This window comes from Chenopodium album, chromosome 27, assembly GCF_948465745.1.
Source record: "Chenopodium album chromosome 27, dcCheAlbu1.1, whole genome shotgun sequence".
In the NCBI taxonomy this organism is placed as follows: domain Eukaryota; kingdom Viridiplantae; phylum Streptophyta; class Magnoliopsida; order Caryophyllales; family Amaranthaceae; genus Chenopodium; species Chenopodium album.
The window spans coordinates 23,120,528-23,137,208 of record NC_137860.1 but is presented as its reverse complement, the minus strand read 5'-3'; the positions used below and the strand labels follow the sequence as shown (position 1 = coordinate 23,137,208).

The 16,681-nt window shown below is 32.6% G+C and overlaps 2 protein-coding genes across 2 annotated transcripts; one reads left to right on the top strand and one right to left on the bottom strand.

Moving 5' to 3' along the window:
* The first annotated feature begins 4,342 nt into the window (after positions 1–4,342).
* LOC145621577 (ras-related protein YPT3-like) lies at positions 4,343–10,789 on the top strand. The gene is made up of 2 exons (XM_081676300.1): positions 4,343–4,708; positions 10,032–10,789. The coding sequence occupies exons 1-2, from the start codon at positions 4,488–4,490 to the stop codon at positions 10,462–10,464; spliced, it is 654 nt and encodes a 217-aa protein (XP_081532426.1). The 5' UTR covers positions 4,343–4,487; the 3' UTR covers positions 10,465–10,789.
* Positions 10,790–12,058: 1,269 nt separating this feature from the next.
* Positions 12,059–16,292, bottom strand: LOC145621083 (putative WRKY transcription factor 69). Its single transcript, XM_081675818.1, has 3 exons — positions 15,936–16,292; positions 15,443–15,589; positions 12,059–13,027 (listed from the first exon to the last, which is right to left on the bottom strand). Exons 1-3 carry the CDS (start codon positions 16,079–16,081, stop codon positions 12,454–12,456), a joined length of 867 nt encoding a protein of 288 aa, XP_081531944.1. The 5' UTR covers positions 16,082–16,292; the 3' UTR covers positions 12,059–12,453.
* Positions 16,293–16,681: the final 389 nt, after the last annotated feature.

Below are 16,681 nucleotides of genomic sequence, written 5' to 3'. Positions count from 1 at the left end.
TAATTATTATATAAATAGAAATGATATTTACCTATTTTTTGTATATTGACATTCAATAACTAATATGGAAAATATAATCTTTGTAAATATTTCTTAAAAATGCAATCTTCTACTATAAATTTCTATGTGGAAAACCTAAAATCTGCTTTGAGGATACAATTGAGATAGATAAAAGTTAATGACTAAGGGTCTATTCATATTTACTTAATTTCAATTCAGTTCAGTTCAGTTCAGCTCCAATCAATTCAGTTCAGTTCAGCTCCTAATTTCCTTCCTTCACAAAATATTCATTTCAGCTTAGTTCAGCTCAGCTCAGCTCTAATCAGTTCAGTTCAATTCAACTCAGCTCAGTTCCAATCAGTTCAGCTCATTTCAGTAAATTTGAACATGCCCTAAAAACAAGACATTACAATATACGATAACTGATAAGTATATTAGTACATAACTTTTTGTCAATAACTACGTTACCGTGCATGGCAAGGGACCTAACCTAGTTTACTTATTATGCTTTTGACAGTGTTATTTATGCCATTAAGAGTATTTTTCTTTTTCTTTTCTTTTTTTGGCCGCTTTGAATCTTAAACGTTGGCCTGGCTCTGTTCTTCACCATTTACCATATTCAACCCCAAAAACACTTCTCTCTCCTATACAAACCCTGTCTTCTTCTTCCTTTAGATCGACCCCACCGCATGCACAGCCCACCGCACGATCCACCGCTCCAACCAGATCGACCCCACTGCACAACCGCTCCTACTAGATCGAACCCGCAGCTACTAACATATCAACCCCACCACGGCATATTCAACACCGCCGCTCCTACCAGATCGACCCAACACAGTCTACCGCCATTCGTCTTCAACTGCGCGACCACAATATCGGCAATTAACCCCTAACATATTTGTTATACCTTCCTCTAATTAAAGGGTTAATATGACCCTACTTTACATATTTTGCTACTATGGTGTCTTTTGTTCGGCCGTTAAAATCCACAGTGAACGGCCTTAAAATCAAGCCGTTTGGGACAGCTAGCGTAAACAAAAATTTTTTACTATAATGTCATAAGATAAACAAACTACATTTATCGAGGTGATAAACCTGGGCAACCTCATATTCTTATGATATAATTTTCATAAATATATTCTTATAATATAATTTCCATACAGCTAAACTTAAATTACCCTGACTTTTTTTTTTTGTTAATTTTGAATAATTTATAGTTTATTTATATTTATACCCAATTTAATAAGATTATCTTTATGCTTTGTATCATTCACAAATTAATTAGGTCTCCGATATTTTATTTTTTATTTTTGATGGTTCTTTTACTCCCTTCGTCCCATAATATTTGGGACATTGAACTTTTTTACTATTTATATATTAGCTTTGATCGTAATTTTTGGAAATGAGGAAGTATTATATTGTGTTTGTTATATATTTAATAACTAATTTATAATTTATTTTGTACTTATCATGTGTGGCACACGTCCTAAATTAGTATTGTAGACCAGTAACGTAGTTCAAGTGAAGAACAACCATGCAACATAGCAATGAGTCTTAGATGTACTATTATGCAACTAAGATAGCTGCATCAACACTATAAAATGAACATTTAGTAAATAAATATGTACACGTAAAAAATAATGAACATTAAGTAAAAAAATATGAACACATAAAAAAATGAACATGTAGAAAAATAAATGCACAATTAGTACTAAAAATTGAACATGTTTTTTTTTTTTGACGGGAAAAAAAAAATTGAACATGTTAAAATGATCATTTAGTATATAAAACATGAACATGATTATCATATTTTTATAATTTTTACATATTAAATTAAATATTATCACTGAAATTATTTTTACTGAAATTAAATTATTTTTACTGAACTGAAATTATTTTTACTGATTTTCTATTATAATTCTTCTTTAAGAAACTGAATTTTACTGAACTGAACTTATTTTTACTGAACTGAAATTATTTTTACTGAACTGAAATTAATTTTACTGAACTGAAATTATTTTTACTTAATATTATTTTTTTTAGGTGAAGAGAACAAGGCCTTATACTATAATAAATTATTCACCCACTTACAGTATTATATAACCCTACTAAAACTCCGCGCGATGCAAATAAAAAAAAAGAGATATTCCCTCTGTTTTTAAATACTTGCTCCATTTATCCATGTGCGGAGTTTTGGGAGAAATTGAAAAAGGTAACAAAATATGGAGGTAGTGGGATAGGTGCAAGAATAAAAAAATTGTAGAAAGCAAAAGTAGCGGAGTATTTAAATATTGTAAATTATTGTAAAAAAATTGTAGAAAGCAAAATATATGTTGTAAAAAATTATATGTTGTAAAGCGTGGAAAATATTTAAATTATTTAAAAATTGTAAGAAATTGTAGAAAGCAAAAGTAGCGGAGAGAATTGGAGGAGAGAGAAATTATTAAATACTAGGTTAGTTCCCGTCAGGGGCGGAGGGAGGGGGGGACATGGGGGGACAGCTGTCCCCCACTTTTAAAAAAAAATTTCAGAATTTTCTATTTAAAAAAAAAAAAAAGAAAAAAAAAACAAATAAACAAAACTTACGAAAGACAAGTTTACCACAATTCCACAAAAGTCTGACAAAATCAACTAACCAAGCAAGCATAGAAATAAAAGTGTGAAAGTGACAGGAGAGTGGTAGAAAATTATGGGATGACATCATATCAAACAAAAAATATAAAACAATAAAAACTTACTAAAAGACAAAACAAATAAAGTTAAAAAGTATAAAGGTTATTTTTATTTTTTAATTAAGCTTTCTTGACTCTCGTACAACCCAATTCGGCAATTCCCACAATTGACGAGTGACGACCACCTGACTGCCGGACTCCGAAGTACGACGACCGCGGACGTCGACGCTGCCGCCACCACCGCACAAGCATATATTGTGAAAGACAAATCTCTTTGGATTTTTCCCCAATTCATTGTAAGTAACTTATAATTTTAAATTATCCCTTCAAACCCTAAATCTTATTTTAATTAATTGTTTAAGTGCTAATTTTTTAATTAAGTGTGAATTTTTAATTGTTTAAATTCTGAATATTTTTTTTTTAAATGGTTGATTGTTTGTATTCCGATGTTAGGCTAGGGTTCTCAATTCTCAAATTGTTCACTTTATAAAATTATAACTTGTTATTTGTGTTAAATTGATTGGTAATATTGATTGTATGACATGATGATAATTGAATTATTATTGATTCATTGTTTTTATTTTTATTGATTTAATTAGGACATGTCAAACAATTCACCTAATTCTAACAATTCTAAGGGAAAACAACCCGATCTTCGACAATTCTTGTTTAAAAGAATGAAATCTCAAGGACATGAACCCACTTCATTTTAGTTGTGAAATTTTAACTACAAAACTATCTTTGCGTTTATTTTTTTTATTTAAATATTTTTGTCAAATGATGCAATGTTTAGTTGTCGTCCCCCCGGTTATATATTCCTGGCTCCGCCACTGGTTCCCGTTTCATGCACGGTAATTTTCAATAACCATTATTAAACTACTACGAAAGATTTGTTAGATATAAATGATGTAGAAAATGAGCAAAATTATGTTAATAAATTTTTTTTTGTAGCTATATAAATATTTATGTTAAGATATTTAGATATGTCAAACTCTTTTTATTTTAATAAATTATATTGTATTTAGGGAATTTTTTTTGTAAATATGATTTATTTCCTTAATTAATTGAATATTATTCAAAAAAAAAAAAACTTAAAGATACACCAGAAAATGACACATGTCATTGTTGGTGTGTCTTTTAGTATACACTCCCTCCGTTTTTAAATACTTGCTCCTTTTTCCTTTTTCGGCCGTTTTTAAATACTTGCTCCATTTCCTTATTTGGAAAGTTTTTATAATATTTAATTCATTTCTCTCATCTAGTGGACCCAACATAAATCATACTTTATTAATTTCATATTCTTTCTCCTCCAATTATTTCTACTACTTTTGCTTTTTACAATTTTTTATTCTTCCACCTACCCCATTACCTCCATATTTTATTACTTTCTCCAATTTCTTTTAAAACTCCGTGCATTGAGAAATGAAGTAAGTATTTAAAAACGGAGGGAGTAATTAAGTTATTGATGATTGTAAAAGCTTCCCAAATAAAATAATAGAGCAAGTATTTAAAACCGAAGGGATTATATAGATCAAAGATTTGCACCAAATTAGTAATAGTCTGTCTACCCACAAGGTCACCACTACACCCCCATTAGCCAAAAAGCCCAGTTTAAAGAGAAAAAAACAAGTCCAAAAAAGAGGAAAAAAAAAGCACTCAAAATTAATCATCACCCCACAAAAATCACAAGTGACTTTCGTTAACAAGCAATTCCCATTTCCCACTACTCTTTCTCTCTCCTCAATCAATTCTGGGTAAAACCCATCACTCTCAAACGGTCGAATTACCCAAAAACTTCCCAAATTTTCCATTAAAATGGCAGGATATAAAGCAGATGATGATTATGATTACTTGTTTAAGCTTGTTTTGATCGGTGATTCAGGTGTAGGTAAGTCAAATTTGTTGTCAAGGTTTACCAAAAATGAGTTTAATCTGGAGTCTAAGTCTACTATTGGGGTTGAATTTGCTACTCGGAGTTTAACTATTGAAAGTAAGGTTATCAAAGCTCAGATTTGGGATACTGCTGGCCAAGAGAGGTAAACCCTCCCTTTTCTCTATGTTTCATAATTTTGCTTTTTGTTTATTAGGTTTTCATGTAATTAAATGTATTTACAGTGATGTTTTGTGTTACAAATTTGGAGTTTTTGTTAATTATATGTTAATTTGTTTAGTTTTTATGACATGGGGTTTCATTATTTGGATGAAAATTTGATGGGTTTGTGATTTATTAGGCTATGAGATTGATAATTGGTAAATTTTGTGCCTTTAGTTTAGTGGTTATTTAGATTGAGGCTTTGAATCTTGTGTTTGTTTTGGTTTCGTGGAGGAGGCATATGTCATATGTGGGTATTCTGCTTCGTTAGAGATTTTGATAGATTTGGATTAATTTGGAATGATTTAAAGGAAATTAGCGTTGCCTGTCCTTGGGTAAGGATGACACACACGGATCGAAAACGATGACTCATAGGTTGTGTATTTCTGCATTCTAAACCCACTTGCTAAGGGAGATGTTTATGGATTGTGTAGAGTTGGGAGTTTGTGCGATACCATTGGGTGTGTTTTGGTATAAGCTACTGATCGAGGATGACCAAAGGATATAGATATTTGGAATTGCTACCAAGGTTAATACATATTTACATCATTATTGTATGAAGTATTATTGTTGATGATGATCATCATGCTTCCACAGTGGCTATAATGTTCATGGTATGCTTGTGTTTCCTGGATATGTTAATGCTATCCATGTGATTTAATATTCTTATATGAAGTAATACTAAGGAGTAAGGATCATTCACATTCCACATCTGGCCTTAATGGCCTACTTACTCCAAAGTAACAACAAGCTTGAACTTAGTTGTCAAAAGTGCAAGACACATAGAAGTGATGGCCTCATTGTATCAGAGAACCTTGGCCCTAGTGAAGTTTGCGGGGTCCATAGCCTAATGAAATGATTGAAGTTATTCTATCTGGAATCAGCTTAGGCCCGACCACACCAGCATTTACACCCAAAGTTTGACAAACTTTCTAGGCAATCTTATTATCATATATATGCCAAATTGACAAGCCCTTCTCTTTAATAATTTGTTTAGTGTCTCGTTTTCTATCCCATGACCCTTGTGCCTCGGAGCGCCCTGATAATTTATGAACCTTATTTTAGTTGCTTGAATGGATAAAGATTGAAGAGTCAAAATGTATAACAAAATTTAGATACATTTGGATGTCTTGTTTTGTGGAAGGAAATATGGAAGAACAAGTAATTTATTGACGTAGCAGTTGTAGCATGGCAACATAAATTGATGGATGGACCCAGGTTACCAATAAATACTTGAGGAGACATATGGTAGATGCCAATACAATAATGAATGGTCCCGGTGACCCATAAATACATGAGGAGATATTTACAGGTATCTGTGCTCTTGGAATTTGCTGTTATGTCAGGGATAATTTACACTTTTTGATTAGTGTATAGAATATAAAGTACCTGATCAGTGGGTTTGTGAGGTTTGCTATATTTGGCTAAAAGCCTCTATGGATGGCCTGTGACCATACTAAAGAAGTTTATGTAAAGATCTGATCATTTGGAGTTTGGGGGAACATTCATATTTTCTTGTAGACTTTTATTTTAGCATGTCTTTAACTATCTCTTGCCCGATTTACATTAGGTACAGGTGATATTCTTTAATTTTATACCTTCTTAGTTGCTATTGGTGATGGAATCTGATAGGTTTTCTTGTGAGCTGCATACTAGTTGTATTGTATTTCATTGGGCGGAAATGACAGTTACGAAATATTAAAGAAAAGGAGTTCACATAGAGATAAGAAACTACTACTTACTAGTGACATTATGACGCGCACGCGCGCGTGTGTGTGTGTGTTTGAGAGAGAGAGAGAGAGAGGGGCAGAAATGACAGTCACGAAATATTAAAAAAAAAGGAGTTCACATAGAGATAAGAAACTACTACTTACTAGTGACATTATGAGAAAAATTATGTAGGACGTGTGTGTGTTTGTGTGTGTGTGTGTGAGAGTTACATCTTACCAAAAATCTGCACTAGGTTTTATCATCTAAGTGCAGGACACTGTCTTAGTACACCATGAACAATGCTGAGTAATTTAGGGTACTGATTGACTATGTTGATTTCAGCTACCTAGCAGTTGCAAATGCTTTCCAAGGCTTCTTGAAAATTCATTTAACTCCTATCTTCATGGATATGCTTGCTATAACTTTGCGATATAGCTCACACTCAGGCACTACTTAATTCGCATTCGTGTATGAAAATCTAGATAGGTGGTACCATCCAAGTGCAGGACATTGTCTTGCTACACCCTGGACAATGCTGAGTAATGATATTACCCACCTAGTAGTTGCAAATGCTTTCTAAGGCTTCTTCAAATTCATTTAACTGCTATCTTCATGGATATGCTTGTTACAACTTTGAGATATAGCTCACACTCAGGCAGTACTAAAATTGCATTGCCGTGTGATACACCTAGTACTTAGCAAGTAGCATGACTATTTCATCTGTTTGCCAGATTTCTCATCAACATAAGGTGCTTATAGAACTGATAAAATTCCAATATCAGTATGTATAGTGGGTGGTAATATATGATGGTAGTAGTAAGGAATGTATATGTAATTTTTTATTTTTATTATTTTTTATTTTATTTTATTTTATTTTATTTTTGATAAAAAAAAAGTATCTAATTTTGATGTGTTTAAGCCGATGTCTATGGTGTTGGAATTCTATCACCAAGTATTTGTGTGTTTATATTTATTTTCGTTATAACTCGTTATCATATGGTGGTGGTGAATGATAGTGGAAATTCATGAAGTACTTGAATGCTGGAAAAGATTAGCATTAACATTGTTACGACTTACGAGACTTTCCTTGCAAATTACTTATTAACTTATCACTATTATAGCTATTTAAAACCAGTAACTAGATTCTTGATCTTTTCAGTATACAAATGTAGTCTTGTTGCATTTGGTATTTCATTGTAGTTGTTTCTTGCTTCCTCTTCCCAGGCTCTTTCCTTGCTTAGAGCATTGTCTTTGTTGTGCTGTTTGATACCTTTCTTACTTTGCCCTGGACTCGCCCTCTGCATTTTACCCGATTCTCTCTTTTTAGGTCACATATAATTAGATAATACTCCAAGTTTTTGAATAATTTTTTTATTTTTAGGCTATCCAACTCGTTCAGCTTCTTGTTTCAATGGTTGAATTTTGTGGATTTTTTATGCTTAGCTCTTTACATATATCTTAAGCAAACTTTAGAGAGTAAAGATCTAATTGGATTTTGTGCTTTTCTATCTTACCATGTAATAGCTACTGGTGGTTGTGTGCCGTAATCAGTGAACGATAGGGTCTGGCAGGATAATCTAATTTTGTTACCAGGACAATCATCATGCTTTAGCTATAAGTGCTCTTTTACAACCAAGTGAACCAGCAAGGCAGCAATGTCATTAGCTGAGGGTGGTAATGGAAATTGAGTCTAGAGTTGTGGTTATGTGCTAGTGTGCTACAATAAGTGAACTCAGCCTAATATCCCAGCCCATTGCTGATAAGCATGTTAATTTCCCAGGGCTATTTTAATTCGGATTGGATAACTTATATAAATAGGGAGAGATGCTTTGTAATTGTGTGCTTGGCAGTGCTGTCCACTCACTCTTGTTAAAGCAAGATCTTGTGAATGTAACTATGTATACCATCTAAAGTGGACTACAACTGATTGTTTCTTGGATTGTGAATTTGTGACCCTTGTCTGTGGCCTATGACTTTCACATTGAAAGGCTACCTGCTAGTTTTTTTGAATAATTGTGTGTTGATATGCTAACTGTTCTCCCAACTGTCTCCATACCCCCTCCCTATCACAAACAAAACAATATAATAATAAAAAGAAAGAAAAGATATTAGGAGAAAATAGTCCACTTTATATTTGAAAATGTTTGTATGTACGCTTTCCCTTAGGAGGCTGACAGTTCTATGATCCTTAATACAAAAGGAAGATTATTGGATACAGAAAAGGTTTTATTTGTTAAATGAAGCTGATTAAGAGTTGTTGCTTATATAACTTTGTCTCTTTCGTAAGCAATACTAGAGTGTATTATGGCTTGAAAGGAAATAGAATATAGGCTGGTAAATATTTTCAGATCTCAATATTATAATTACATGTTTAGAAACTCTATCAGATTATTGCATGGGAAATATGTGTACTTGCTCTGAAATGTCAATTGCAAGCTTTAGGTATTTCTGAGTGTCCAAAAGGTTTGACAAGTCTGCGAAGTTGGGAAACATTAAGCAAAAATCTAATATTCTGTATTATTGTAGTATTAATTTAGAGTAAATATCTTCTAGAGTAGTTTGAAGCCACATCTTATACAAGTTTAGCAGATGATTTTTAAGGTTGAATATGCTATGAGCTCTGTCTTCTCTGCCCTTCTGTCTGGTGTTTTTCTCTTTAATCTACTGAATGTTTTTATTTATCTATAGTTGTATAGAAAGGCGTAAATGTATTTTGGATCAAGTGCTGTATTGTATTGTAGTCCTAGAGAAATAGTTCTAGTTGCCTTCAAATAATTGGCTACTGTGACCTTTAGGTCCTGTTGTGTCTGTCAATCATTGCAGAAGCTTCAGTAGATCAATGTACTCCATCCGTCCCAGAATATCTGGGACGTTTTTTCACTATTCATGTATTAGCTTGACTATAACATTTTACTAACATAATAAAAACATACTTTATCTTAAAATATGTTGTTAGATAGGTATTAATATAAAGTTTCAGAATATAATTTTTAAAATATTTTTCATTAATATTTAATTATATTAAAAAAAAAATCAAACTATTGCATTGGCATGTGTGCAAAGTTATCTCTTTTGTTAGATTCTGGGACAGAGGGAGTAGCACCTAATATTATTTACATGGAGTATCTTTCCAAAAAAAATCACTGGGTTGATTATACTCTTCATTTCCTACTGGCAGCTTTTGCTTCATTCAGACAAATTGTATAGTACTATGAATGGGATATATTATTTGTGAAAACAATACAAAGTATTAAATAATGGAGTCCCTTGAAAAAACGAACATTGGGAAGTTAGTGGGATAGATTGTGCAAGTACATAAAATTTGAGTATTGGGTTTAGGTTGATAATGGGTGAAGTGTTGTCAAAATGACTAAATTAATACTACGTATATAGATTTATTCCCTTTCATTTTCTAGAACGCACAACTCGATTCTTTTCTTCTAATTTTTGTGACAAATGGTATACATATTGTGGTATGAGTAATTTTAAAATTATCTCTTATCCCATTTGTGAATACCAGCAATTAACAAATGTGAACCTGTTCATTGTTGAAATAGGTATCGCGCCATAACCAGTGCCTACTATCGAGGTGCAGTGGGTGCTTTGCTTGTGTATGATGTCACTCGGAAAGCTACATTTGAGAATGCTGCAAGGTGGTTGAAAGAGCTGCGGGAGCACACTGATCCAAATGTTGTGGTCATGCTGATTGGTAACAAGTCAGATCTTCGGCATCTGGTTGCTGTTACTACTGAAGAAGGGAAGGCTTTTGCTGAGCAGGAGGGTCTTGTCTTCATGGAGACTTCTGCTCTTGAAGCAACCAACGTGGAGCTGGCTTTCACTGAGGTTCTTACTCAGATCCATCGTATCGTCAGCAAGAAGGCAGTTGATGCTGGTGATGCTTCTGCATCGGCTATTCCATCCCAAGGAGAGAGTATAAATATAAAAAATGAGACCTCAGCTTGGAAGAAGATAGGCTGCTGCTCAAACTAGTTACTTACTGTAGTAAGTCCTTGCTGTCACACCTTTTTGTTTCGCTTGGAAAAATCCTAACTGGTTGAACTTCTGCGGGTCTGTTCCGTCCCTTGATAGAAAGAAAGAATAGGGATTTTCGTTGTCTATATTATTAATAGAAGAAGTCTAGATGCTTACACATTTTAGTAGAAGCTATTTGGAACTGTATTTTTGCATGGATTTGATTGATGAGGCTTCTTTATGTTCAAACATGTCATTAGAAGATCACTTGGATGATGCAGCAGTTTATGAATCTGCATTGCTATTGCACATACCATAATTTCAGGTCTTTATTTTTTTCTTATCAACTGTTTATTTCCCTTTTAATGCTGTGATTTTAGATGGTAAACACTGCAAACATGCTAACAAAATTTCTGTTGCTTCACAAGGTAGCCTAGAATACCTTCCATGATTGTTTATAATTAAATAACATAATTTCTGTTGCTTCACAAGGTAAGTATTATAGAATAGTAGTACCTCCATCTAGAAATAGTTGCACCATTTTTTTATCCTTCCTTTGCTTGCTCTAGATGATGAATGAATGATGTTCTAAATTAGTAAAAAGAAATGAACAAATTTTGCTGCAGTTGATGATCTCAAATGCAAAACATCTATGATAAACGATTTAACCTGTTTCTGTAACAGGTGCAGTTGATAATATTTTCGCCTCTTCTCTTTTATCCTTCTCTAGCTAACATAAACAATAATATTCATGGACTGTAATGCTATCTATGTAGTAAATTTCAGTGTCCAACATTTACAAAAAGAGGTTTCTCAAGAGCATCAACATTCAATATCTGTTTTCGACATATGAATTTGCTCTTGGACTTTATATATATCGGCACGAAGCTCCTGCACTTAGCAGTTGAGTTTCATGTTGGATTGGACTGCAGATAATCATAATCACTCAAATGTTCAGGTTTTATCTTGCTGATAGGATTAAACCCTTTCTCCCTCATTTCATTGACGACTGATGCCTTATTCCTTCATTGAGTCCCCAAAAAAATTAGTCCAAGTTCCATGATAAACCTGACTTGGGTTAATCACTTTAGCATCTCAGCTTGAGCCACCAACAAGTATAGTCCATGCCATTGAACCAGATACGAGTTACGTTGTTAAAAAGTGTGTCAACCTTAGTTTAAAGACGTACTTTGAAAGACCTCACCTGTCCTTATCCTTATCAAAGAGGTGCATGTTACTATCGCTGAGGGTGCTTGTGAGCTTAAACTTCTTTGTTAATAGATACGGAGTATATGGAAAAAATATATTTATGTGGATCTTGTTAGATAATTTGAAATTAGGCCCAATTTTGACTTGACTAGAGAACAACAACCCAATGTTGTCCTAAATCGTGAAACCAATCAATGCCAAGTTAGCTAAATTCAATGATGTTAGAAAATGTGTTACACTTACAATGACTACAAACAAAAAATTTGCAAACAAAGGAATGAATTTTTTTATACTATGTACTTCTAAAGGACATAAATTGATCTTAAATTGCTCGAAATCTGGATCTTTTATATAAATAAAAAGTAAAATTGTAATAGTACAAGAATGAACAACGCTCGAATCATCAAAACAATAGTACAATCTCTAATCCTTATTTTAGTAAAGATTCATACAAAAGAATGAAAAGAATAAACTATCCCTTTAACCAAAGTTATGAATCAACAGTCAACCAAAAAATTTGTGTGTGAATCCGTTCATTCTCAACTCTTTGTAGTATACTATAAAAAAAAAAAAAACACATCTTGGTGTTTTATGTAACAGCTAAACAATCACCATAAATATGGAAAACCCAACCAATAGGGTTAAAAACAAAATACTACTTCCCTCGCTTCAAAACAAGTGTTGCTTTTTTACTTTTGATTCTTAAAATTCATTTTTTTACGATATTAAAAAGCATATCAATTATTTTGAAACGAAGGGAATAGTAAAAAAAAAAAGTTACAAAATCAAATCTTTATATCATGTACTCCCACATATCGGAGGGGCGGTAGTACACTTGTCAATGCTTCCTTGGCCGCGACGGAAAACTAAAGAACATTCCGGGAGCTCATCCAAGTCCCCAAATAACGACTCATCCTCCTCTTTCATTGGAAATGTTGCCACCTCAGTATCATCACATTTAGGTCCCACTAAAGCTGGCGTGTAGAATGACAAATCAGATATCCAATTGTACTCAACCCCCACATTCCCTAACATCAATGTGTCACCAACAAACTCTAGATGAGGTGGATCACCAAACGGATTAATATGTAACGGCGACGACGGTGACAGAGACGGTTCGTCCGCCCCATCCTCCGTGGAATCGGATGGAGCTACCGAGATGGGAGGAGTCGCGGGAGACGGAATATTCGGAGTGGCGGTGGTGGTGCGAGATGGTGTTTGGTGGTGGTGATGGTGGTGGTGCTTGGTGGTAGGTAGAGCATGGTTGTGCTCACAAGCATAGGTTATAATAAGCATTGTAGGGTCCACACGACTCCTTTCTACTTGTTTTCTAGCAGGGCAACCCTTGGAGCTACTACATCGATAATATCCCCTGATAAATAAAAATTTAAAAAATCAATAAATAAATTATAACGAATACAAACAAAAGCACATGAGTATTTAGGCATTTTTATCATGGTGAAAAGGAAAAGGGAGGAGTTGGTGCGCACGTAAAACAACCAATAAGACAAATATGTAAGATAAGCTTTTCCATTAATGCGCGTGTAATACTACAAAATGTAAAACACTCCATTTGTTTCACAACTTAATCCCATTTATGGAGTAATGTACATCAAATAAACAATAAAATAATAATACTCTCTCCATTTCAATTTAGTTTAATCCTTATCAAAGCAGGCTGTTTTGTGAGGGTTTAAAATTTTTTGTTATCAATTCTAATTTCAATTACAGTTAGATGTGATTGAAGATAGTTGAGCATACTTGTAAGTATATGAAAGACGGTATGGTACCTTAATTTTTGGCAGTGAGAACTTAAGAAAAATAGTGGATCCTTAAAAGAATAGAAAGGGACAAGTGAAAAAGAAAAGCGAGCAAATAAAAAGAGGGACATAGTGCTCAAGCGTCAAAAAAAAAAAAAAAAAAAAAAAGGACAGAGAAAATACGTATCTGTTATTAGAGAAACGAGAAAGTGTACTACGAAAAATAGTCATTCTAAAATCATATTGTTGTACTAAAAAAACTGGAAATAATTTCTCTTTTTTTTAATAAGTACAACGTATTAACTTTAAACTATTCATATGTTATCTTTTGACCATCAAATTTTTGATATGCAAGAAAAGGTTTTCTATCTAACTAGAAGCTTTCATCCGATTTGTGTTAGCAAGTAAAGTCCCTTGGGTTGAAAAAAGGATAAGGAAACCCTATTCCCAACTAATTGATTGATCTTCAATATCAATATTTTAAGATACAAATTTTACCATTAGAACAAATATAATTTGGTATGAATAATAATGAAAAATTAGATGTAAGTATATTCTAGATGTAAATGTGACTTGAAAAATTAGATGTAAGTATATTCTAGATGTAAATGTGACTTTTAGTACATTTAATTGTATAATAGACATGTTTTATAGAGATTATGGAGTATAGTTATAAGTTAGTCTTTTCCCAACTTTTAGGAAAATGGGTGGCATTGGACAAAAAGATTTATCTTTCTTCTAAGTAATCGATTAGATTGATTTTACTTTTTTGTTGTTTTATGAAATTCATTGAATACACAAGTTATTGGATAAGTCTGTGATTCTATACATTTAAAGTAAATTTTGTATCCAATATGGATCAAATTGTCAAATGTCATACGTGAGAACATGTTACAGAATCTTCTCATGTTCTCCCAACTACCATAAATGTAAAATGTTGTGGGATTTAATAAATACAACTGTTTATCTAAATAAAACCAAAAAAGTTTTGCATAGAATTATTAACCTTAAATTTCACTTATTTTTTTTCTGAGGAATTATCTAACATTAATTGAGTGCTAAGAAAATTCAATTTTTATCTAGCATGTATAAAAATCAGTCAAAGTATTTATTCTAAGCAATTTCTAATGTATTTGATTAGATTAGTTTTATAAACTTTTCAATACTTCATATAAAGAATAATTGTATACTTAATCCTTTTTAATCTCCTCATAATATTCAATATTTCAAATTAAAATTGATATCCCAATAAATTAAAATTGTTAAATAGTGAATTTCATTCTTTTTGTCTCATTACCAAATCTACGTTACAATAATATTGTCTATGGAGAAATTTATTATTTTTTTTACAAAAAGACAATATAATAGAAGGTTAAATTAATATTACATCAAGACATGTTAGGATCTTAGGAAATTCTAAACCATAATCTAATGCTATTTTTCCTTTTCACAAATAATGATCACTTTTTAAAACCTTCAAAAGCAAATTACTATATTATACAATTACCGAGTTATTAATACGGAGTATTATTCAACTAATATATCAATTATTTAAATAACACAAATTACGACTATATTATATAATTACCGAGTTATTAATACGGAGTATTATTCAACTAATATCAATTATTTTAATTTTAAGTGATTGGACCGAAATTAAATAATACGAGAGTTGTCTTCAGAAAGGTAGATAGCAACTCGTATAAAAAAAAACATTTTTCCTTAATAATTGATCTAATAAAATTATAATCGAGTTCTCCGCCAAAAATAAATTAAAAGATAAACTTTTTTAAGAAAATAATTATAAAAACATTTGTTCTTTAGCAAGATGCAGCGTGAACAACACGCACATAAACAAGAATGTGACAACTCCCATGATTGGTTTCCAACCACTCCATGGGAAGGAAGCAGGCGTATTTTAGGACGAGCCGCCTTCTAAACTAACATACGCCTATTTCGACTCGGCTCGTTAACACCCCTGCATATATATGATCACATACAATGATGTAGGATAATCTGGTACATACCTTGGATAAGGAGAGCCTTTGATTGGTTTCTGACCGTACTTTCTCCAAGCCCATGAATCCGACGGTGGATATGTCTCCCCTTTGCTCCTTGATCCATCTACTTCTCCTATTGGTACTGATACCACTCTTTTTTGTATGCTCCTCCTACTACTCACATCATTAATTAATCATATCATTAGTATAATTTTAATTGTAATTATAATTATAAATATGTGAAATAAGATGAGAGAAATAATAAAAGAGATTTGGAAATTTTGTAAATGTTTTATTTGGGTATGTATGGGTTTTGATTTCTAGTTATGATAGTACATGTTTGTTTGTTGATACAGGGTTGGTTAGCTCGCCTTAAATTCCCTCGTGCCCTGCATGATGAGGGCCGAGGGGACAGTAAAGGAGCTAACCAACCCTGACACAGGTTTTGATGATTATGAACAAATGAACATAGAAATTCACAAAGACTAAGTATTTACTAGTTGTGGCATTTTGGACAAACCTTTTTTTAGGAGGAGCGGTGGCGGTGGCTCTTGAGTCATCGCCGGAGAATGGCGAATCGGGTGCTCCATTCTCTGATGAGCTTTGAGGGTCATCTTGTTCATGAGTGATATATGAGCTTGTTCTATATCTATTTTCCATAACCATGATTAATTATTTGAAGAAACCCAAAACAAAACACAAAAATCAATTGTGTTCCTTAATTAATTAAAAGGGTTGTCCTAAAAAGTTGATATTTTTGGTTATAAATAAGAAAAAAGGAGGGAGAAAAAGAAGATATATATGATTTGATGGAGTAAGTGTATGTATGTGTTGAGGTGAGAGTTTATGTGGAAATGGTGGGATTATAGGGGAAAGGAGATGTTTAATTTTCTTCATTATTTAATTAATAAGTTAAGATTAGTGGTCATGTTTACAGATGGGCAAGTGGGCATTTTTTATTTTTGGGTCGTGCGAGCAAATACGCAATCATATGATATTACTATAATCATAAATTAAATTCATCATTTTGTATGACAGCGTTGTACATGATTTACACTATTTTTTTTTTTTTACTATTTTTTTTAATCTAATATTCAATGGAAAACGGATCATCAACAACTTCTTCGAATATTGAAGAGTCTCGTTCTCATATGCGCGTTGAGATGAATATACGAGAAGAATAAGTTAAGCAAGACTTGATTCACTTGCTGAGAGATTTATCTTATATCATATAGGTGTAGGGCTCAAATCTTACTAACTATGGAT